General features: G+C 29.4%; 1 protein-coding gene across 1 annotated transcript in view; it reads left to right on the top strand.

Annotated features, from left to right (window-relative positions):
- The window catches only part of LOC148276474 (connectin-like), a 116,456-nt gene extending 93,149 nt beyond the window's left edge, over window positions 1-23,307 (top strand). Inside the window, exon 3 of the mRNA XM_088234194.1 lies at window positions 22,132-23,307. Coding sequence (XP_088090320.1) covers window positions 22,132-22,658 — 527 coding nt within the window. The 3' untranslated portion in view covers window positions 22,659-23,307. The remainder of the gene's footprint in view (window positions 1-22,131) is intronic.
- The last annotated feature ends 3,744 nt before the right edge of the window (window positions 23,308-27,051 follow it).

Below are 27,051 nucleotides of genomic sequence, written 5' to 3'. Positions count from 1 at the left end.
TGTTTTATTCGAATCAATCAACTGTCTGATTAATTCCGATATTAAATTACGAGTAGGTTTCTGTTCGAGATATTGAAAACGCAATGTCTAATGGAACTTATTTTCATTGAACGAGGAATTTCTGTGGATTTCCAGTGGACTGAGCAAATCGAATTAAGCAACAATTTTGTTTTTTATTTCATTCCTATGATTTTTTAATGTTTTGTGTTTTTTAAAATCCCCACCGAAATTTGGAAATCACATCCCCTGTAACATTATAAATTCTGGCCGGTGAGTGATCAAAACACACATCAGAACAATGGAACATAATCAACAAGAAACAAAAAAAATATGACATAAAATTACGTTTATTGTACAAACACCAACACTGTTTCTTCTGTCATCTCCAATGGAGAACTTCAGCTCTACGGGAATTTTTTTACAAACAATGTTTTCTTGCGTGCGGTAAAGATTAGCGCATTAAAGTGTAACACAAAGTTTCTTTAAAATGTACGAAAAAAAAAGAAAAATGTATTTTGATAAAAACGCACTACTTCGAACTACGTCACTAGTTTATACCAATGATATGAGAGCTATGAAGGGTATTTGATTTGCTTACCGTACACGATCCAAACAAAACATTAAAAAATCATAGCGCTGATAATACGATATACGAGTTTAAAAAAAAATATAAAAACAAACTATCACGTCGTTTCCTTGTAGCGGTAGACAGAGAGGATAAAACGCCACATCACTATATCTTTGCATACATATCTCGCTTCCTCTACATTCAATCATCTTCTCATGCACGCGCGCTGATTATTCCGACTTTTGACTTGTCCATCTTCAAGTATTTGTTGGATTTGGTCATGCCATATCTTTCTCGGTCTTCCTTTATTTATGCATCCATTAACATTTGCATTGCCGTCCATTGGCGCTACATGTCCAAACTAGCGCAGAGCTCCTTTCTTCATTTTGTCAAAAATGCTTGTCTCATCCTTACATAATGCACGGATCTCAACATTTGTGCATCTATCGCACATAGTTTTACCACACATTTGCCTGAGATATTGCATTTTGACAGCATTCAGCCTACTTTCGTCCCCGTTCTTCTAAGTCCATACTTCGCTCCCATACATCACGGTCGGGACCAGAAAATATTGTTTTTTTTTAAAAAAATATCGTCTTTCAACTAATGAAGAAAATTTAAATAAACACGGAACTTCCTCGCTGGTGTAGAAGATTGAAAAAAACCTAGATTTCATCCCCTAGGAAGCAACTGGTCCAAGAAGATTTATTTTCAGCTGTTGCCTAGTATATTGGTGATGCTCGTATAATCCAGTCATGCGAATCTCGCCCGCATCGATAAAGATTTCAGCTATTCCACTTCACAAAAATTAACAGATAAAGGAATTGAAAGAATATGGATGTTCAAACATAGGCAGAACGGTGAAAGTAACACCAGCCAATTACAGGTCATAAGGCTAGTGAATTCTTGGACTTCCATATTCCTTTCTCTTAAATATTATTAATTTGTGATTAATTCACTCTTCTTTTTCATATGAGACTTATGGGTTCTTAATGAATTAAATTGATTTCTAATGTATTTCCTTTCACCAGCTCAATTAGGAACAATTTGTAAAAAAAACATCTGCATTTGTGATTATTTATGCCATCAGTTATATTTAACGTACTGAGTAGGCATTCCTTATACGAGTTGACCCGTTAAAAAGCTAAAATGTCTCTGAGAGTAAAATATTTCTCTCAGCGACATGAATCATCGGAGTGCGCGCCAGTTAACACCATATGCCCCGGCAATAAGCGATGATAAAAATTCTTATGAATTAGTTGAAGTCACAATAGTCACAGAAAACAGTCACCCTCAACCTTTTCTGTCTTTTTTAAACTTTAAAGTTTTTATATTTTTTACTAAAATTTAGTTTTTTTGTGAACACTGAATTATTTACTTTTTACATTTGTATGCACCCCTACGCCGTATACTGCATACGCGTACGCCTTTGTTTTACATACAAAATCAAACAATTGCTCTAAAAAATTCGCCAATCAACCGAAAAATCATTTATTTTGTAAGATCTTAATAGGTTTTTTGGTTTTACCCTTATAACTTGGGTTTTTGGCCGGAGCATTTTTAACAATTTTATATTCATCAATAAGGTAAATGTTTCGTTACCTCGTTAAAATCATAAAAAAACAACAAATAAACATTAATTATGACTATTAAATTCACTTTTAATCATTCAACATTGTCAGAAACATACTTGCACACACATACACACAAATTACAAAAACATTTTCGCATTCGCCCTCTTAAAATGCATAATTAGTTTTGATTTATGTGTTTATTTGTTTTTTTTCCATTATAAACAAATATTAATAATATAAATGATGTGACCTCACCGGGGTTTCCCGTGCCGAGGACACATAACAATATACTTTTAAAAATATTTTTACATGTGAGAACAAACAAAGATGACTAACAAAATAAGAAGAAGAAGAGATAATTAACAAAATATTCAGACAGCTTTGAGCACTACGTATATAAGTTTATAATTAATTAATGTACACCTATAATATTTATATTATAAAACGTACAATAAAATAGCAAAAACATAACATAAAATATACATTTGTAGAGCAGTATTTTCAATATTGGTTTGGGCGAATGAGACAACCCATTTTACATCTACCTAGCTCCACTATCAATTTTTTCAAAGCCTTTTTGAACATGTTTTAATTCTAATCTTTTAAATAGACAAAGGAGGAAGGTTATAGATTTAAATGGCATAGTACTTAAAATCCCTTTGTTCGAAAGTGGTTTTCGTTTGTATTTGTTTAAGTGGTATTTGTTTTGAGGCTCTAGTGATTATTATTTATATCTGTTGTATTGTTACGGTTATGTCTTTTATTTGAAAAAGAATAGTTTTTTAATATGTAAGCAAGTATTGTTTTAGCGTATAATTGCTTTGGCGTCATAATTTGTGATTTGTGGAATATTTATTCAATAAATGTCTGTATAGGGACTACAAATATAATTTTAACTATCGATTTTTGCGCAACAATTACACTATTTAAAATTGTGTCACTCACTCCACCCCATCCGAGTATACTTTACTCCAAAATTGATTCGCACAATACAAAATGATTTTTTTTTAACATTAATTGTATTACGAATTGTTTTGAATATATACGTCAGTCATTTAAGTTTGTTTGTTATATTTTCAATCTGCTGTTTCCACTTAAAATTTAGATCAATAGTTACTCCTAATTATTTGACATTATCTACCCTATCCAATATTGGGAAATTACAATAAGCACAATGTAGACAATTATTGTTATGTAGTTTGATGTTTAGATAAGCATTTTGTGAATAGTTTCTAGTACTGATTTGAAATGGGGTGAAGTTAGTTTTAGATTTATTAAGAGTTAAATAATTAGTATCTAGCCATGCATTTAATACATTATTATATTTTTCGGCTTTCACATATATTTACTTCCATGTTTTATCTTTGAATAAGTATATTATTGAACATTAAATTAAATTAAATTAAATTTTTACCTCATAAATAGAATTGTAAAAAAAATTATGACAAATTCGAGTATATTTAAGTCGATAAATTGATATTTTTTTGTTGAATCTATTTTGTTTTTCATTCGGACAAAAACCAAAAAAAGGCATTTTAAGTCAACGCTAACGCAAATCAGACTCTCTTCGATCAGTGCTGGTACCGGTCGCCCGACACGACACAGCTAACGACATTTATCGTAAATGTAAATTCAATTTGTGTTCATTTAACCCGGCTAGATTTCATTTAGTATTGTCTACACCTCTCCTTCACTATTGTCATATTTTAAGTTATAAAATTAGCATATTAAATTCCACTTAATACACAAGTAAATCTTTAATACGCACAATATTCAAACAAACCTTCTGGTACGTCCGACTTATTATTTAAAACATTTACACGGAAACTGTTCACTGCAACTATTTTTATTTTTATTTTACATATAATTTTAATTTATTGAACCTCGACAGACCAGAAGTACCAGTTTCAGTGGTTAATTAAACCTAGGAAAATTCACATTACCGGGAATCAAACGCAAATCTTTCATGCGTGACACAAAAGTCTTAGCTATTACCCCAAGGAGGTCGCTAGTAATATTATAAATACATTCTCATCAAGCTGTAATGTTTACGTCTCCGTCATAATATGAATAAATTGTATTTTTTCCAATCTTGTAATTGACTAAGTGTAATCATTTTGTTAAATAATCTACAAAGGTATTCTACCAAAATTTAAGACAGTTTTTACTTCAATATGTTATTTTTAAAATGTTAATTATTTATTTATTCATTTAAATAAACTTAGAATATTAAAACGTAAATAACAAATGATAAATTCAAATATTATTCAAAACATCACTGCATCATATCTAAGTAAGGAAACTGCTTGTGTTTAGAGAGGGAATTAATTCCTTTTTTTTTTCAGAATAAAATTGTTTTCCTTTTTTTTGTTTTCAAACAGAGGTTTGGTGAAAATATGTACATCATTGTGTCAAATAATAAACTTTTTTCACAAAAATTCTCAGCTCCTTTACTTCACTCAATTCAACAAATGGAAGAGTTGAAAAAATGTGGATGTTAAGACATTAGCAAAATGGTGAATGCTAATGTTAAATAGTGCTTAAACAAATAAATCAAACTTACCATATATTCTTTAAAAATGTATTCTATCTTATATCATAACTATTAAATAATATTAAATTTCAAATTGAAGTCATACGAATTTCCATGTTAAGGTATCCAAATATTAACGTATTCTATGTTTAATGAAATAGATTACCTTGCACTAGGATAGCATGTATGTAGTTTCACCAGTTTTGGAATAAGTAGTAAATCATATACCCAATAAAACCATCGTCGTGATGTTTCCACAGTACAGGATGGTATTTTCATAAACTTTTTGCGATACTAATTTTTGGCATCACAAAAGCAAATAATATGAAAGCTTATAAATTTCAAATAAAACTTTAGCACACGGTTTATTTCTAACAATGTTATATTGTTATATCCACTATAAATGGAAAATGAGAAGTCAATTAAATGTTTCGTCTGATAAAAAAAAATGAAATTCGAGGGTCTTCTGGTCGGTTTCGCTCACACTAAAAAAACTTTTGTTTGTCTAAAACCGGTTTGAAAACTTCAATGAAAACCAATAATTTACCCCCTGCTAGGCATCGAACATGGGACCTCCAGCATGGTAAGCGAAAGCGCCAATTACCACACTACGGGGTGGAAATATCTTCACTTGATTTTTGTAACAGGATTTTTACCTGACAGATGAAAAAAGGGCAGTAATAATGTAAGCATGTTTAATTAAGCGTGTATATAACTTAATTACGTCAATCAATCTTACGCTTTAGTTGTTAGAACCGAGACTATAAAATACTGCACGTCAAAAAAAATTTTAATAAAATTTTCAAACGCACTAACCGATACATCATAAGGCGCACTTATTGCTGCTTCATTGACTTTTTAAGGATTTTTAAATGAGAGTAGCCATCGAGTCGAAATGATCGTACAGGATTCTCGTTTTATTTCAAGAACAGAACTTCATTTTTCATCGCCCAACACACTATAACACTTTGTTTGTTTGCTTTACAGAATTTATTTCATAAGCTTATATCTTTGCATTTTTTGTTTATGTGCTTACTGTTTTTTCTTACATACCTTTGTTATTATTGTTTTTTTTTTAATTTCTTAAAACTTTTTATCATATCCTTTTTAACTAATTTCACAATTTTTTTCTGTATATTCTTTTATTATTTAGTATGTTAGCATGTATTTCATTTTTATTTTTTGTAAATGCCTTTTGGGCGTTAATGAACAAAATAAATAAATAAATAAGTAGTCCTATACTAATAAAACAATGACATAAAAAAAAAAAACTAAAATTACTTAATTATTATTGCCTAGCTAATCAAATGTAAGAAAGTTAAAATTGTTATTATACAAAAATTAAGTTTATATTTGTTACTAAAACATAAATAATATAGTTTAATATATATATTGAAACAAATATAAAGCAATGAAATACATAAAAATATAAATAATATGTGTATTAATTATATAAAGTACTACGTTTTTTGATTTACACATATTTTTAAAAAAAACCTCTCGCTACATTATTTATAAGTGCAGTTATTTTTATTTTTATTTTTTTTTTACATTTTGAGTCTTTTATATTTGGCAATTAATAATTAAATATTTTTGGAGCAATTACATTGTATTGCTTACCAATATGCGCTGTTTTTTTTAAAGTGACTTATCGTATCGAAAAAATAGATGAAAACCTTTTAACTACTAAAATTATGCTCCCTCTTCCTTCTGTCTTCTTTTTTCAACTATTTCTCCGAAAACCAAACACAAAAAAAACTAAATCAGTGGAAGTTAGCGTTAGCTATAAACAGCATGTCTCGTATCAGCACGTTGGTTTAATATGTTTGTGTAACTACTGCGCTTGTTAAGTTGTAAAACTTGGGAATCGCATGTAAGTATAATTAATGTCCTGATAAAGAGACGGAACGTCTCGAAGCCGATAGACATAGAAAAGTCGGCAAATGAGTATATAAAATTATTTATTGACATGAATAAGGTAAATTTTTAATTACGACAAAAAAGTAAATAATTTTAGATCATCCTGTACAATTCGCAGGAATCTTAAAGCACCTCTTTAATATGGTTCACATTTTGGAAACCATATTCTTGATAGGGCCTTCGACGACTATTCCGACTTTTCTGTACTCGAGTGGAGAAGGTACTTAAGCGGTTATGGCGGAACTTTTGTTATTCTTGGGACCGTGCCCATTTTCGGTATATTTGTCACGGTTATTGCTCTATTAAGGCATTTGTTATGATTTCCCGAAATAAAGAAATTCTCCGCGTGTAAATACGGAGGCAAAGAACGGGCTAATGTGTATCTTGAGCTAACGTGATGAATGAGATTAGGTCAAGATACCCCTATACATTATTGAGAATGTTTCGGAAGACAAAACATTATTTTTACTACGTGTTTGTTGGTGTTCTAATACACGCACCTTAACTATATAATTGTCTTGAGTTTCTGATGTTTTCCCTTTTCAATGGCACTTATAGAAAGTATCGCAAGGTTTGCCACTGGCAAGACTAAGTGGCCCAGGGGTTAGAAGGATTATTTTTTACAATGTTTTGAGTATGTCCAAATGTTTGGAGACAGGCTGAATTTCTTCCCTAGGGTGTTGTTTAGATCTAAATTTGTTGCAACATATAGGTAAAATATTTTTGAGAAGAGAATAGGGAAGTATTTGAAAGCATTACCTAGTAGGTGTATTTTTTCAGCGGGATGTATCTCACCCACACGATAAAGATTTTAGCTCCTTTACTTCACAAAAGTCAACAGATGGAAGAGTTGAAGAAATTTGTACGTTTAAGCCATTTTCAGAAAGAGTGTACAAGTCTGGATTTTGTCTAAGGGAAGAGACCATTACAGGAAACTGCTGCAAGATATTACAAAGATTTATAAACTATTAGGTGTGTTGTCCAAATGCCCTTTGAAATAAATGTATTTTTATGTAATAATATTTAATTTAATTATGTACATGTTTCAACCCCTATTATGTTGCATCCCTACTTAACACAGGGCCTTTGGTCTCATAGAGTTTGGAATACGTTATCATTATTTTTTTTTGTAATATTTATGTATTTATTTAACTTTTTAAACGTAATGTTATTTGTACTTTGGTGGGCTTATTTTTTCTTTGTTTTCTTTCAACTAACCATTAAAATTATAGTTTAATTTTTATAATTCAAGTAACATAACATATTCAGTATAAAACAAAAATTAAAAAGTAAACGATTTATAAAAATAGAAATAAACGTATTTGTTTATAATTCACCTTAAATAAAAACTATTACTTTATGGGGAAAAGGAAAAAAGAGGAAAGAGAAAAGGAGGAGAGATTAAGGAAGAGAAAGGAGATGTTTCTTCAGACGTGATTTATACAGAGATAATGTAGTAACATCTTTAATGGTGGATGGGAGATGATCCAACAATCGAGTGTAGAGTGTCAAGTGTACTTGTATGAATAAAAATAAATAAATAAATAAGCAGAATAGTGAATGTAACACAGTTTATAAAGTGGACACTTAAACCACCCAATGTCAGGTCATGAGCCCTATAGATGCCTAGACTTCCATACATTCTATGTTTTCCTTCTCCGTTGCAACAAATTTCATATTTTTTTATTTCAAGATTTCTTAAATTCGGTATTTGTAATATTATATTTATTACTAGAATACTGTAAGGTAGATCAATTTCAAACATGAAAGCGCGGATACGTTTTTTAGTATGAGTCCAGGCGGAGTAAGAATACAGTTCTGTTTGTGAAATATAATCAGAATTCTGGACGAGTGTTTTTGACTCAATGGGTTATCTCAGATTAAAATGCCGAAAAGGGAAAATGAGTGGAGAAAAGTCTAGTTCGTAGTGTAGTGGTTGGCTCTTTTGCTTACCATACTCGAGGTCCTGGATTTGATACTAAGACACATGAAATACATACAACTTTTTTGAGCCTTGATATAATTCTTATTAACACAATATATATATCCTTCATTATTTATAGAACTCCACCATCTTGTATACATTATACAAAGGTACATTACAAGAAGGTAGCTTAATCAAATAAAATTAAATGATAATTAAGGTTGAGTAAAAGTAAGACAAATTATTTTTCAAAGAAAATAAGACAGTAAGAAGTTATAAAAGAAAAGAAAAGAAAATTACTTTACAAACATTCTGTGAATATAATTTATGATAAAACACCAAAATAAAAACTTATAGTAATTGACGGTGGCCTTATTCTGTATCTAATTTGTTTCGTAAATTCGTTCATATAATATGAAAGGGAACAAGATCAAAATATGTTTTTGGTTGCGTTAGTGAGAGCTGGATATATGACGAACGTACGAACTTACGAAATGAAATTGTGACAGAATAAGCCGGTTGATTTTTTGTTCGGATATTCTTCGGTTTTTAAATCAATGCATTTCTTACCTAAGTTGAATATATAAATATATTATGTTTTCCATAAAACTTTATTTAATAATCAACATTATAGAATAACACTACATTTGAGATAAAGCTTGATAAAAGCGTTTAAATAAATAAATAAATAAATAATGTTTAATACATAAAGAAGGTATACTGGTACAACATAAAACAATTATGAAGATGTGGAAATCAAACATTGGGTAACAAGTTATGTAAGGTGATCTCATAAACCAGTCAATGAAAGACACGTCAAAATCCCTGAAACTGTTTCCTTCGTTTTCTTTAAGATATCAGTCTGTACATTTGTTTGTTCTAAGATCTCAACAAAGTAAGATACTCAAGTTACAGCGACTATCCCTTAGTGAAACTACTTTTTTTAAAGAAATTGGTCGCGTAAAGTCTAAGGAGTTGATGGTAATTGATACAAATAGATGGTCAACACATGTTCTAATTGATATTATTATTTTTTATTAACTGATTTTTAAATATCTTGTTTACTTTTATTATTTCACTATTTTTTCGATTTATATTGTATGTATTGTTTTTAATATAATATATCGTCACCGTTCGGGCAAAATTTACAAGCCCTAAACATGACAATTTTTAAGTATATGCCATTTGAATTATAAAACTATGATATTTAAGTAGCAAACTCAAGGAGGTAACTTAGAAAAAAAGGTGCGCAAATCCGAATTATTTGTTTTTCGCCATTTGACTTTAAATTATTTATTAATTCGTAAAAAAACGCGTAAAAAAATATTTATTTAAATAATTAACCACAATATTATAGTAAAATTTTGTTCCTCTTAAAGCTTGCATTGTCCATGTTACGTAATATTATTATTATATATTTTTTTTTTTTAATATTTGCGTTCTTATGATTTACCCAAATATTTAATTTTGAGGGCCATTTTCAACGAGTTGTAAATAACTCACTGTAAGAAAATGGTAATTGAGTTGGGGTAGAGTGGGATTCGAACCACAGGCCTTTGGTACGTGAGTCCGAGACACTAGCCACGGGACCACAACCCGATCAAATTATGAACAAGCAAAAGTTACTCAAAAAAAATATTTGCCACCTTGCCTCATTAAAAACCTTCGAGGTATTTTTTAAGATATCAGAAATCAGAAGTTAACACTAGAATTTATTTAAAAGACACGAAAAAGTACATAAAACCTCCAAAACATAAAAATCCGATATTTTTTTAGGTCATTTCTCAAAATAATGTCGATTGGGTTGGTGACTTGCCTGAATGGCGACCATATATTCATTATGACTTTTGTTCATTATATGTATATATTTATTATGTGTTTTTGGTCGATAAAATATGAAAAAAATATTGTATAGTTTGACTGTCAGAGCAACTTAATATTACTGTAATAATGTTATGTAAATCTCATAAAATAAAATAAGGTAAGACAAATATTCATCCTACTTTTATCCAAATCGGTATTTTGAATATCAACTTATTTTTAATCCATCGCTTGGTTCACATACGAAGTCTTGTCTGACATTGCGTTAATGCATTGGATAACATTTTAAACATTGATTTAAAATGCATTCGACCAACATGTCGCTAATGCATCTAGATTTGGACTTAAGTGCAAGGAATATTTCACAAGTTGTGTGGTCAGCATTGAATTGTAATTGCATTTCATGCTCGCTTCACTGACGTTGCGATGCTGGGTTCTACAATTTTCCGGTTTATACTACGTTTATATTCATGTAAACATTATATTTTATTAGCGTTATGTGCATTCTAGAACACAGCGGCTCCGAGATTCGGTACGTTTATTGTTCTGTGAAGTTTATTTGTAGAACGAATAATTGCAGCTACGTGGTTCCGTACTTTGACTAAAAACTAATTCGCTACAGTTGCTATAATATTTATCCTTTGACGTTTATTGATTTGAAATAGTATGCGTCATGAAATCACGATTAACAGACATATCAACCTTATTGTATTATCCTTTGCATAAAGCAATACGGACGTTAAGAAATGGCCTTATTTACATACACAAATGATCACTGATAAACAAAAATTTTGACTGTTTGTTTGTGCCAATAAACGCCGTATTTCGGCACTGAACTTGAACCTAAATAAATACACATTGAATGTCATTTTGTTGGTTGCCGTAAGTAGTACCGAAAAAATGCTGATTTTTTTTAAAAACCAATGATTTCTGAATAACGCTCAAGTTTTATTTAAAATAACGATACATTCTTCTTCGTTCGTACGCTATTTATTTCAGCACATGCTCTATTTTTGGCGTGTATTTTTTCCTCGATTCCAACCAACGTTCCCTGCTATTTGATTACCGCATCCGATCACTCGTGAAATGTTTAGCTTTCGTGTCAGACCCAATGGAGTAGTCGACGTTTGATATCCCAGCTAAATTCAGCCATATAAAATTCAAGCATTTCTGTAGAAAGAAAAGCGAAAAGTGAAATCGGAAAATTGTCTTTTTGTTTTCTGTTTTTTATTTGAAAACACAGATGAAAATACGTTTATTTCATTTCTGTAGCATACATTTATCATATTTTTATGACGTAAAATGAATTAATTCAAAATTTTTGTAGTATTCCTTATTTATGTTTATCATTGTTTATTTATTAAAAGAAAACAACAGCCATATACAATAGTTACAAACAATCCAAAATTATAGGTTGATTAATTGTTTTCTCCATATAACTAAATAAAATGCCAAAAAATTGGAAAAAGGCGTACCTGTAAAAAGCCAATTCAACTTAAAAATATGATAATAATAATGAAATAGATTTTTTTTTTTTCATCGTCATTCCCTTTTCGCACCTAATGATACATTAGGCACTGAATTGGTACACCAATCCGAAGCGCATCTTGATCATTTTTGTCACATAAAAGTAAGGTTATCAGTCTTAGGCTTCAGGTACCAGTCCAGAGACTATGAAATATTCCAGTGTAATAACACCCTTTTTCAAATAACTATTTCATTTTAACCATGTCAGGAATTGAATTCGAGACCTTTTCATGGTAGGTAAACGCGCTGGTCACTACACCCCGAGGCCGATTTTTCGTTTGCTCGGTTTTGAAAAAAAATTTCATCAGCGGATTCATAGAAAACCCCAGCCTTGCTTTCAAACAATAGAAAATAAATATAATATGAAATTGTATTCACAAAAATAAAGTATTTTAAACCTTTTTCAAAAGGTACAGTTAGATCAAATTATGATTATTTTTTTTAATTAAAGCTCTAGAATTTTTCAATAGTTGTGAGGAAATATTTACCGAATTCAGAAAAAAAAAAGTATTAATCTGGGAAAAGATGCATTCTTATTATTATAAGTGCTTGAAATATCAATATGAAACAATTGTTGTAGCCGGGTTATACGTTAAGGGATACGAGTAAGAAATAAAGGAACAGAAAGAAAACAGAAACATTATCAGAAACTTTTAAATAAAAAAAATGCCGTCCAAGTTTAGTACGTCGTAATTATTTTTGATCTAGATATTTTAAAAATGACATCCATTTTTCTTATATTAACAGAACCCGCTTCCGATAAATATTTTTTACATAAATATATTTTATAGCTAAAGATATATAGCGAAAAAAAAAGTGAAAAATATTTTTCCTTAATAATGATATACTTCCTATACTACCTAATGAGAAACTTCAGCCCTACCGGAAATTGGATACAATCAATGTTTTCTTGCGCGCGCTAAAAATTGTAGCATTAAATTGTAGTGCAAAGCTTCCTGAAAATGTACGAAAAAAATAATCAAAAACATTTTTATAAAAACGAACAACTTTGAATGGCGTCACTGGTTCATATGAATCAACGTATGATGATTTCCTGTTTGCTTATTTTTCTTTTCTTCTTATTTTTGTTTATTCTGAAAAACAACAGCAAAATGGATACACTGCTTATCATGGATGAACCAATGGGAAAAACTGAATGAAAATAAGCGGAAAAGAACCTCTGACCTCACACGCGGAGTTATTTAAGAAATATAAAACTTTAAAAAATCGTAGTGCTGATAATACGATTTAAAAAAATTGAAAAAAAAATATTTTGTACTAGTTTAGTAGTGTATTAACAAATTAAAAAAATTAAAAAATTACACAGAACTTCCTCATTGCAACATACCTTTTTATAATACTTGTGTTTTTGTTTGTTCATCACACATAAAAAAACAATCTAAACATTTAATTGCATAACATTTTCTGTCAAAATTTATCACGAGCATGTTTTTACGATTTTACGTATTTTTCCCCGTACAATTTTAAATCGTTTCCGTTGCCTTGGCAGTTGACTTTTTGTAAAATAAATATTCAAGTTCTTATTATTTACCCAAATGTTTAATTTTTTTAATCGTTTCGTACAAGTCGTAAATAACTTGTGCTGGAAAAATTAAAAAAGGTTTGTGGTAAAGTAGGATTTGAACTACCACGGTACCATGACCAGGTCATATACATATACAATATACATTCATATTATAATATTTACATATATATACATATATTGTTTAATTTAACCTTAAACATACTGTGTGAAAAAACTCACCTGTGTCGCTATATGGTTAACAGAAGTTACTTTAGGTTAACTTAAAGTAATCTGTGGTAAGGAAATAATTGCCTGATAACCTCTGTCTCTTTTCATCTAATTTAAATAATGCACGTGTCTTACTCAATGATCTAATAAGATTATATATTTTTCTCTCAAATAAATATTTGTCTAAGGGTACACGATATTTTGTTATTTTCTGAGATCCAGACGGACAAAATATTTAATTTAAAATGAAATAATATACTAACATACGTGAAATAATATTTTTTCCTATGTTTTACGATTTACTTAAATATTACAAACAAAACCGTGTTAATATTCTTAGTAGTTGCCGCAATATTAATTAATTAAGTACAGTTTGCAACGTCGCGCCGGTCACATCACAGGAACGAGTGGGTTAATGCGTAATTTATCATAATATCGTCTGTACTGCATTTGTGCAATAGATGATGAAATGAGTACACATAATTATTTTTTTTATGCATATATTAGTAATACATTAAGTATTTAAATGAAGTTAAAAGTAAGAATAACATAACAAAGACTAAAAGGAAAAATATCAAGTTAAAAATAAGGAAATGTACAAACATAGGTAAATGAGTATTCAGTATGATATGAAATATATTTACATATATAAATATGCGCAGATACATTTACACACATATATATATACACACACATACACATAAATATAAATATATATTGTACAAACATAATGTACTTATTTCATCATATGTGGCACAAATGCTTTAGGGACGAGTTTAAATTCTCTCCAAAATAAATTATTTTCCGTTTTGTTTTTTCAAGAAAAGAAAACAATACTTAAAAAGCATGCGTTGTAATAAAAATAAACGTTTCCAAGACATTTCTTTGCATTTTGAAATGTAAATTCATACATGATACATAAACTAATATATTACGTTTGTATCTAGAGTAAATATAAATTAGAGAGTCCGGAAAGAAATTGTCTTACGACTTTTATTTGATACTTTTTTTGGTGAAATTAAATGCAAGCTAAAATGTATTTGTTTCCTTATGTACACCGGACGGCACACAGGACAATGCTTTAGTACAAAAAATACTGCGTCTCTCGATCATCTGTTCAAGTTTTACGCATCGGATAAAGTTGATAAATTTCTTAAACTCGTGTTCAATCGACGCTGGAATAGTAAAGTTTACCAAGCGATATATTTATAATTAATAATCTCGTATTTCACAATTATATTTCAATTATCTAATCATGTCTAAATAATGCGTATGTACAGGATTTTTTTGTTAATTAAAAAACAAAAAAAACCGTTGCTGGGTCTTCTGTAAAATTGCAACATTATGTCACTTAGTAACTTTTTCCTTTCCAGTGTCTTTATTTTATTTATTTATTTAATATCTATTTGCTTCACCGGAGCATAATATAATCGAATTATACCCGTATGCAGAGACAATCCTTAAGGTGAGGAAAGTACATTATATTGTTTTCACCTTCGGGTTATTCTCCGCATTTGAGATTAAAATGTACTTTCCTCACTTTAAGTTTTGTCTCTGCATACTGGTATTAGTAATATTTTCTTCACTGGGAAACCCCGTGCCGAGGAATGCATTTTACAATTATTTCAGTTTGGTTTGATTTTTTAATTTACAAAGCATAGATTTACAATGGTCGTTTGACATTATACATTGAACTTATACAACGAACAAAAGCTTGGATATTATGGTTGCTATAACTTCAAGAATTTTTCACAAACATTTGTTAAGACTTTTGTGAAATTAAAGTGCCAAAACCTTTATTCATTCATCTGGCTGAATTATTTCACCTTCTAGATGACAATGTTTCAATTTTCTTTTTGTTATACCAGTGAATCAACAGTATTTTGAATATGTCCAAATGTTTTTAGACACAGTAGAAATTTAGAAAATTTTTGAAATATTAAAGTTTCAAATTTTTAGAAAAGCTAAAGATATATGTAAAGAAAAATATGCGTAATTGTATTTGTATATAAATTATCTTAAATCAATACTATTACCCAAAGAGAAAAGGGAATAAAGAGGACGTGATTTTTATTTATTTTATTTTATTTTATTTTGTTTATTGATAAATTTCATAAAAGGTATATGTTTTTTTAAAAATTCAATACATATCTACTTTTACACATCTAGTAAATGTTATCACTGTAACTCTCCAAAAAAAGAGACTAACTCTTGTTCTTGGAGAGTGACTTACACTGTTGTAGTTGTTTATTTATAGGAGTTTATATAATTTTAAATAAGAGTACATGAGAAAAAAATGAAAACATAGGATATATAAAAGAAAAACATAAAACAATAATACATTTATACTAATTAAAATTTAATGTAGTATTGACACGTGTTCAAAAAATTTCTTTAGATTTACTTTAAATTTATTTATTGATATATTATTTTTAATAGTTTTTAGTTCATTGGGAAGATAATTATAATTTTTTACACCTTCAAAGACAAAGCTATTGTGACCATGATTTGTGTGGAATTAAGGAATTTTAATATTATTTAAACAGAGATACTGTATGTTACCTTTGATAGTGGATGGGAGATGATTCCACAATCGAGCCGCATGGACAATATATGAGCTTGAGAAGAAAGAGGAGTTGTGGATATACTAATGGATCATAGTATTTTTTTCATAGGGATATTTGAAAAACCAAGCTTTTTCCAATCCCGAAAAAATAAATCATTTTATGGGATTTTTTTTATTAAACGACCAAACAAATTATTTTCCTAACTGATTTCTCCATAATACCACGTAAGCGAAGCCGTGGGTAAAGCTAGTAATACTATTAATGATGAATCAACGCTTTGACTCAGAACGTGTCTATTGCTTCGTTTATTTGTTAAAAAAAATCATATTAATTTAAAGTTCTCAATAAGTATCGTGTTTATTATCTGGTGTGCGGGTACGCCCGGGTAATTTCAGATTTACGACCGAGGCTCGGAATAAAGAGTTGGAATATAATAAAACGTCACGGGGTGTATGGGGTAATGTAAATAATTTATGATCATTGTAAGCGGGGCGTTGTCGGCCATGTTAATTTTAGTTATAGTTACAGCCACGACCACTAGATGGCGTTGCTTTATCACCGGTTGCACAACTATAAAACGCATTATGGCGTCTGCCATTATATGTAACTTGTACATTAATTAATTGCCTTTTCTAGATTATGTTGATGTTTACATGACTGAAGTTAGCTGTAAATGCCTAGACATTCATATTCCCATTTCAAAATTATTATCAATCATTTATCACATTAACTCATCAATCATACGAGGTACACCCATTGAGGTATAAAATTAGAGTAAACATAAGGGTTCGAAATATGTTCATTCACCTTGGGCCAATTAGTATATGTTTGATAGAGCGGAATTTAGTCTGTTGCTAGCGTTTGCCAGATACTTTTCTCCTCTAAATTACTAAAATGTCTATATATAAGCTATGACACTGCACAAATTGATCTGGAAAAGCAATGGTATAACCTTTCACCGGCAAGTAATGTTCTTACCTTAGTAAATACCTGTTTAAAATAGCTATTTTTATGTTAAAAAACGTCTTATTAATACGTTACAATTCGTGAGTTATCTCCTGTCTTCGTTCTGCTCACTTAGTTAGGTGTAAAGCGAAATGACAAACAAAGGTGACGCGTATGCGGAAGGGAGCGACATACTTAATAGAAGTTACAGTAGGCCGATGTAAACAGTCCGTGTTTTTGATTGTACGACTTGTTTTGCTTGACGTGAGGATTGACCAGCAGAGATAGCAAGTATGCTATCTCTGCTTGTCAATCCCTGTCCTATAGGGATGACTTTTTAGGTCGAATTTGTATGGAGTGTCATTTAAATATATTATATCTTAATAATACAACCCAGGCCTTATCTACAAACCTCTGGACTTACTCAATATTGTTAGTAAAACTTCTATATAATACTCATGATAATAAATATCCAAAAAAGTAGTGCTTCAAACATAAATTTTGGTTCGAGATATTTTTATATTTAAAGCATTTACTTTGTGGTCAAATATTTTACTAAATGTTATTAAATATTTGTATATAACACGGAAAAGACGGGTGCGACTCGAAACCAATAAACGTAAAAAATCGGTGATTATCCACAAATATTTAATAATATTTGGCAAAATATTTTTGTTTGCATTTAATTTTTTTTATATTTACATTAAATAATAATAAATATCATAGAAAAGTAAAATCATAAATTTCTTGCTTTATCTAAAAGTTCAAAATAACCAGTTATATCAATAATTAATTGTCTTGACAGCTAAATTGCTACAAATGTATATATCATTATTGTTTAAAGCCATTTTGTTTTGAATTAAACTATTTAATAGAAAACTATTAATAGTATAATAACGTATAGTAAAATGTTTGACCATAAAGTGAATGCTTTAAATATTAATGATATTTTTCATGTTTTTTACAATAATTAAATAACGTTGGGTTAACATTTTGCATGGCGTTTTAGCATTTAAAAATATAATTGTTTAAATTTACACAGTCACGTAGAAGCAGACAAATAATATTATAATAAACTGGCTACACAGACATTTACGGTCGTAAAACACGATAGTAACGAAATTTATTCCGAGTCACTTGGGTCTGTGGAATTACAAATAAAAACTTGATTAATATAAAAAGTTATTTTCTAACACCAGTAGTTATTATTCCAGTGATTCATCGAAAATTGTTAAGAAAATGAATTTGAACACCCGATTTCTCAGCCAATAATTTAGATATTATTTCTCTTAAGTATTTTTTATCACGCTAAAATATTTGCCTCTGTAATGTTGTTCCTAAATTTTCAAATATTTTTCCAAAGTACTCATAAGTCTCATGAAAGAAAAACTGTCAAGATAGATTTTTTTTGTGAAGAATATATATTTTTAAATTATTTTTTTATTCATAAATCATACATCGCAAAGTATTTTACAAGTATTATAGGCTGAATTACATTCTCAGGAGTTACAACAACTCAATTCGGGACACATATTGAGAACAACAAAGAAACGAAGCAAGTTTAGCACCTTTATAACTAAATATAGCACAACAATATATATTATGCCAAAAACCTTTTCTTACACAAGCCGAATAAATATATTAAAAAAACTTTTAATAAAGAAAAAAATTGTGAATATACTAAGGGAGATAAGGTCATGCCACGCAGATGATGCAGCCATAGTGATGATGAGAACATATCCATCTCAGTTAACATCTATAATATTATATTTATTAACTATAATATTTTTTATCGTATTATTAAGATGATATTTTTTTATACTAAGATATTCTTTATATAATATCTAACAGCTAGATATCAAAATGATCACTGAAGATAATTATTTTTTTTTAAGTTGGGTTTTATACTGATTCAGTCTCAATCCGTTTAGACACTATAAATAAAAAAAATATGTAATCGTTGGTAAATAAATATTTCTAAATACTTAACCACCTTCCGAATTTACCATGTCAACCAATTTCGAGACGTACGTCTCTTTGTCGGGACTCAAATTACATTAATATGCAAATCCCACAATACACCTTGATATAAAACATCGTGCCGATACTACGTATGATATTAAAAGCCTACACGTTGTTTCATATTTTTGTGCAACTACTACAGTAAATGTCTACAAAGAGATTTGCATATTAGTGTTAAAAGTGTCCTAATGAGGAGACGGATACGTCTCGAAGCCAGTTGACATAGAAAAGTCGGTAAGTGATTTTAAACAAAAATTAATTACCATTTTTTGGAATGTTTGGCCACAAAGTTAATGCTTCAAATATAAGAAATAAAAAAAAGTTTTACTTGGACTTAAATCAAAAGATAATTTTCTTATTACGAAAATATTTTCATATGATTATACATATTACAAACAAAAATTTACTTCCAAAAAAATGGTATAAACTAAAATTTAGAACTGTTTTATTAAAAATATTAAAAAAACGATTATTGAATGTCATGATTTCACTTAGAATTGAAAAAAAAAATACCACAAAATGTATTATATAATTTATAAAGTTAAAGAGTTTTTATTTCTTTTATAAAACAAAAAAAATAGATTTAGCCACCACAGTTCTTTTTTTAAAGTTACTCAAGTCATTTGACAGAAAAAAAAAAATTTAAACCAAGTTTCTATATGAAAACTAATCTACCAAATTTTGGTGTTAATTTTAAACGGCGTAATCTGCCAGTCAAAAAGTAATCATATTTTAGTTATATAAAACTTTTTATATTACATTTTTTTTTTATATCTTATGCTTGTTCACGTAGTTTGGTATATTTCACGATTTTTGAAAAACAGCGTTTTGAAATGACTAAACCGTATGATTCCCTTCCTTTTTATAAGATTGCAACCTTAAAAATAATGAGTTTGATAAAATTACAAATAAAATTATCAATGAAACTTCTTGGTTTATATTTACTTTTTTTATTATTTTGACCAACGAGCGCTGTTGCGCTTTTTTTATAGGTATCTTCAAGACTGCGCTCGAAGCAAAAAAGCAAGGAAACGCTCGTTGGTCAAAATAATAAAAAACTAAAACTAAGCCAAGAAGTTTCATTGATAATTTGATTTATTATTTTATTAAAATCATTTACTATGGAGTTTTATCAAGAAATATTAACAAAATCAGCCTTAAAATACCTTTTGAAGTCAGATTAATCAAAATACGAAACTCGTTTTTTTATTCCACGGATAATTTTTTCAATAATTGTATTATGAATTAAACAACTTGTAATGAGTCAAAATAATAAATTATTTTCGCGATTTTCAAAATAAACAGTATGCCATTCACGCGTTAGGATTAATTTTCGTAGTAATTATTCATCTCATTATGGCTATTTTCAAAATGTGCCACGTGTCGACCGTTGCAATACAATAATAGTATTTTAATTGGCGAGCAATTCACTAAATTATGATAGCCATTTTGATAAACAATTTTGTTTTGCTTAAATTAACGACGTTTTTCATACACTAATTAAAACATTACATACAACTCAATTAATAAATCATTGCATAAAAGTTTTTCTTGTGGATGAACTTACTATTGTAAATAACATGATAGGTTTATTATCTGATATAGAAACATACTCAGAGTAATCATTCCTACCCCTAAAGAAGGTCTTTAAATGTATTGCATACAACAAAAGCTTTCCAAATTTTTAGTTTGCCAAGTTTGTTTATACGTTTAACGTGTAACGGGCGCTTTCGGTTTCCACTTGCAATGATGAAGTTCAGTGTTTTTTATTATTATTTGTTAATAGACTAATTAACTAAGCAAAAAATATATTTTTTAATTTATCATGTATCGTATTACCAGCGTTATGATTTTTTAAAGTTTTGTATTTATGAATTTACTCCGCATGTGACGTCTCAAGTTCTCTTCCGCTTCAGTTCGGTCAGTTCTGCCAATTTTACAGCTCGTAAGACAACATTTATTATACTTAATTCCCCGTAAAGCTAAACTTCTTCATTCTCGACCTGAGTAGCTACGGCCCGTGTTGTATTTCTGTAAACCGTAACTATATCGTGGTTATAATCATAGAATGAATTTCGTCAGAATGGGCGACTCTATTCATGGCGTATTATTATGATGCATACTTAAATATATTTAAAAATATGTTGTTTAGAGCTCAAGTTAAATATAAGGCTTTATTTTGTGTTTTGGAGCACTAATGACAGTGATAATTGAGTAAATAATAAATAAATAGGTTATAATCTCCAAAGTCAAAGATTTAAAATGGTGAAAATGTGTCACATGTCACGTGTGTTTACATGTTTTTGCCATGGGTTTGTGGTTTATTTTGAAAATAAAAAACAAATCAAATACAAATCAAATACAAAAATAAAACTCTATAGATTTACTTTACTTCATTCGATATAATTACTTCATTCTATGAACAAATGAATAATCTAGATATGTATCTTAAAATATTTTGTCATTTATCTATATGTAAACTTCCCTGTCAAAAAATTTAAGTATTGTGCCAATGTAACTTGTTAAAATGAGTATTCCCCATTTTGTTGTATTTCGTCATGTGTTCTTTTTTCACCTTATAAATAATAAATGTCTAATCCCAATTTCAGTCCAATAACTCCCAAAAATGAACTGTTTAGCAAACTAGTTGTAAATATTTATGTTTTTTGTTCTCTTTTAAAATATTTATTTGATCTTCTTATCTCCAAAATGTGCTAGAAATAGTATAAAAGCTGTAAACGTTGGTGACAATTTACCAGTCTTGAACATGCCTACTTAGGCAAAAGCGCTCGTTGGTCAAAATAATAAAAAAGTTAAACGAAACAAAGAAGTTTTATTGATAGTTTTATTAATAATTACATAAAAATCATTAATACTTAAGTTATATAAAAAACATTCAAACCCTTCCAGAGATATAAATAAATTAAAAAAACATATTTTATCAACATTTTAATTTGAAAATGTTTTTTTTTCACAGGTAACAACTTCGACTGTGATTGCCGCCTGTCTTGGATGCACATGCTGAGAAATGATACCAAAAGCGAAAAGATCAGATCGTCCCTAGAACAAGTCACCTGCCACCTGAAACCTGAGCTTCACAACCAACTCGTCAACGACCCAACGCCAACCAAACACTCCGTTAAAAAGCAGATCAGTCATCAACACGAAAACCACATCCAAGTGAAAGCGCAAGAAGACCACTACGAATTGCCAGAATCAATGTACGAGGATCAAAAGGCCGACGAGAACTATGACGATGCGCAGCAAGATGGAACGAACGATGTAGATGCGAGCGCTAATATGAACGAAAAACAAGATCAAAAACATCTCTTCCAAATACCAATCAGTCTCCTTCCATGTCCAGAAGAGCTTAAAGATACCACGGACTCTCCGAGTCAAGGAGAAGTTAAAGATTACAGAAACCAAAGCAACATTAAAAACCCGTCTGATTTTGCATTACTATCGATGTTTTTGCTCATGGTTGTACGAAATCTGTGTTCATAAACTAATTTTTAGCAGCTATGCAAGACTTCCTCTTTCTAAGTACGAGTTATTAGTTCTTATTTTTTCCTGTAATACTTCCTAGTGAATCATCTTGTATAAATCATTTTTCGACATGATCTTTTTTCTTTTTTAGTTTGTGGTTTTCAACGTGTTTTTTTCTTTCTTTCATTTTATGTAAACTGATGTAGGGTAATTATTTATAAAATACTTTTTACGTGTTTGATTCACGTGTTTGCACATTGTAAATAGTTACTTTAAAAATTCATGTATTTAAACAATGTATTTAATCATTATATCATTAATATTGCAATACTGTATAGGTAATTATTCATTCATCTCATGTCATTGTTTTTTAAAAGATATTTTTTAGTCAGTGCACTCTTAAAAGTTTTACATAGGTATTTAAGTGGTCAAATATAATGACAATGTTTCCTGCATTTCTAAAACTTTTTACCTTAAATGCCTTTATATTACGTAGTTTTTACATATGTTTTTTTAGATTTGTTTCTTCTTAGCATTATTTCTGGTGTATTTTTTAATTCAATAGCTGCATAACATTGTTTAATGGTTTTTAATATAAGATATCTAAGGTTACCACCTATGTAAGAATTTCTAAATATTTTTAAATAAAGTTAAGACGAGTGCTGTGTATTGCTGTTTTTATTAAACAAATTTTCCCTCAATAAAGAGTAAAATGTAAATAAGAGGTTTAAATTTTGATCTACTTGGCGAATATGTAAACACAGCGAAATATAATATAGCCCCTTATCTGATACTCGAAGCGTTAGACCTATCACTTTATCTTTAGATAATATTTTATTACGATAAGCTGCTTTTGGTGCCAAAAATGAAAGTTTTATGGATAAACGTATAATAATGCTTAGTGATGCGTTTTTTTCACTTTTGTCATTAGTGAAAAACATCTTAGGTTCGGTGCCTATAGCCTTATTTTGTAATATTTTATAATCTTTCAGCTGTCATCTAAAGCGTTATCTTTTGAGGGTTGATGTACCAGGATCAGTGTTCTATTAACGGGACATAAAAAGCATACCGAACTGAGCTGCGGTCCCGTGACAGTATTGTGGACTCACGGACCAAAGGTCCCAGGTTCAAATCCCACTCTACCACAAATGGATTTTCATTTTTCAAGCACAAATTATTTACGACTTTTTGGAAATGGTCTGAAAATTTAAGTATTTATGTAAATAATGAAAACTGTAATAATTCTTTTTTTTCTAAAAAAATAAAAAAATATTAAAATTGTTTTGAAATTAATAAACTAAAACTTCACGTTGAAAAAACTAAATAAATGGAAAAAGGAAGAAAAAAAAACAAGAAAATTAATGTATGTACATGTATTGGGGGTGTGCGATGAGGTTTTTGGTTGGGGAATAAATGTTAAATATGTATTTTAACTAAAAAAGAGTTTTATGCCACGATTTCAGCATAAGAGAGTTATGCTTATTTAATAGTACTACCGTTTTAACAGATTAAAGTGCTAAATTTGTTATTAAATAGTCACAATATATGAAAAATAAACAAGAGCTTGTTTTTTGGAACTGCTTCGACTGAGCTTCTAAAGATCTTAACTTGCGCACGCGCCGACTTGTGAATTTAGTACAGAACGACCGCCTTATATAAATCAACAGATCGCCGTCCTTTCTTACATAATATGACAGAGCGCAGTGATTTTTACTTCAGTTCACGCATTACTGCGCAGGAAAAAAGTTATTAATTAATAAACATCGAACCCATCGCACAACGCTACGATTAACAACAAACTTTAGAAAAAAAAACTTGTAGTTACCAAAAAGATTAGTTATTTTTTTTTTTAGTATAACTTATTGATTTTATTTTATTTTTAAAAAAATAGGCACTGAATGTTAATTAGTCATTTTTTTAGGAAAGCGTTTGGTCTATCCTGATCTATAGGAGACGGACCGCGCATGATGGTGGAATTATTGAGAAAGCGGATGAAATGAAGTATTTAGGCATACTATTAGAATCCAAATTAATTTTGAATGCAAACTTTGACCATATTTTGAAAAACAATAAAAAAAATCTTTTCCGGTAAATTAAGGAATAAATTAGATAGAAAACAATAATTATTTCTCATAAAGATTACTACTGCTCTACATATATATTTTTGACCAATTGTGGAAAACCAGCTAAAGACAGGTCGCAAGCTTTGTTAATCCCTAGACTACCATTTACCTTTCTCTAAAATGTTGTTCATCTATATTGTAATACATTTAATGTGCCGGAAAGTAATGGCTAAGACACTAATAACAAGGTTTTAGGTTTGATTCACGAGGACAAACTAATAATTTCAATGTTGTTTTTCTGAGTTTGAGTTATATTTCGTAAAGTGAAAAGTGAAGGTAATCAGATTTATGCATTAGAAATAAGTTCTGAAAAAAAAAAGATAAGATAAGATTAAGATTTATTTATTTATGACAAAATACAAGATTTTTAAACTGTACATATTACATTACATTACATATTTTATTTGTACGAACTGTTCCCAATTAGCAAAAGTGCTGGTATGAGGGGATATTATATATTATAACACAATAGTTTATTGGACTGTTAAATCCAATATTTCACGCCATTTACTAGGAATTGAGCCTAAGACCTCAATCATGATAGGCAAAAATTATGTAAATTAAAAAAAAGTGTTTATAAAAATAAATAAGTCAAACAAGTAAAAAAACGATGAAAGTTTATCTTTAAATACTTATAAAGGTAAATTTATTGCAAAAGAGAGCTAAATATTATTGAGAAGGGAATATGGAAGTCTAGGCATTTACAGGACTTATGACCTGTCATTGGCTTGTTTAAGTGGCCACTTTGCACACTGTGTAACATTCACCATTCTGCCCATGTTCAAACATCCACCTTTCCTCGACTCTTCCATCTGTTGGCTTTTGTGAAGTAAAGGAGCTGAAACCTTTATCATGCGGGCGAGATTTATCCGGCTGAACCAAATCACCTACAAGGCAAATAAACCAGCCAACTACCGGTCGTAAGCCCTGTAAATGTCTAAACTTCCATATTCCCTTCTCAATAATGTTTTCCCTCTCAAAAGAGATTGCAAAAGCAATAAATTTATATATAACTAACTCCCTAGGGAGGGAAATCCAACCAGTCTGCAAGCATTTGAACATACTTAAAAATTTTTAAATTTATAATAGTAGATTAGACGAAAAACGATACGAAATAATATACATAAAATAAATATGAAGTATGTATTTGAGTACGAGTTGTGTTGTTAATAAATGAGTGTACTTGCTGAATTTCGATATTCGATTGTTACTAAAAATACGAATCCAAACAAACATTGTGAGTACGCGATTCGCAACATAAAACACAAAACAAAAGCGTACAAACTCAGTTCTTGTATTAGTGTAAGATGAAGAAGACCGTTTGCTGAAATGCAAGTTTCGTTATCGCCAGTCGCTAGAGTGCAGTGAATTCAATGTAGCCTGGAAATACCTGATAACTCAACAACCTTACTGCTCATCGCGTCTCCTTAGGGAACGTTCCTTCTTACAGGGTCTGACCGGGAGCGTTGCAATTAGATCCGTGGGATTCGGAAACAGTAACCAAATAAAATATACAGACGAAATTTATTTCACAATTTATTTATTCATTTATATATCTATGGTTTAAAGAACCTTTTACAATAAAAAGTTTTACAGAAATAATCACAGTAGTGAACAATTGAACGTAGTTTTGCAGAAAGCTAGTCCACAATTTCGGAAAAATGAGATATTGATGTTATTGGGTGCAGTAAGGTCGATTCTTTGTTTTGATAAATACAGCCAGACCGCTTTCATACAAAAAACTGTATTAATCACATTCGTAAAAAGATGTCGATCACAAAAAAGGCAAAAAATCTTATTATGTATTTGACCAATTTAAAAATCTTTTAAACTGGTCAAATACATAATAAAATTCTTGTTTGTTATATTAAAAACAACTAATGTATTTATTGCTTATCGTTTGTTAAAGTCAAAAACATTCCAACTATTGTGTAAATTTTTAATTCATTCTTTTCACAAAATGGCTATTATCTCAGTTTTATTTTTCTATGGCTGGCAGCTTTCTGTATAACTACGTTTAATTCATTATGTAATATAAAATATGAAACATAACTATTTAATTCAACTAAATAATTTAAACTAAACAAATTGATATTTAATTTTTTTTAAAACTGCAAAAAAGTAAAAAAGAAACATACAAATATAAGATGACAAATAAAAGATAACGAATTGAAGTGAGAAAACTTTATCTTCAAACTATAAATATAACAAATTAAAATTAAGAATAATTTAACATAAACATAAAGTAACTAGTATTTAACTAGGTTATAATGAAAACGAAAAATAAT

Source organism: Micrasema longulum, unplaced genomic scaffold (assembly GCF_059751315.1).
Source record: "Micrasema longulum isolate JH-2025_06_02 unplaced genomic scaffold, ASM5975131v1 h1tg001213l, whole genome shotgun sequence".
In the NCBI taxonomy this organism is placed as follows: domain Eukaryota; kingdom Metazoa; phylum Arthropoda; class Insecta; order Trichoptera; family Brachycentridae; genus Micrasema; species Micrasema longulum.
The sequence above is the reverse complement of the archived record's forward strand: the minus strand, read 5'-3'. Positions and strand labels throughout refer to the sequence as shown.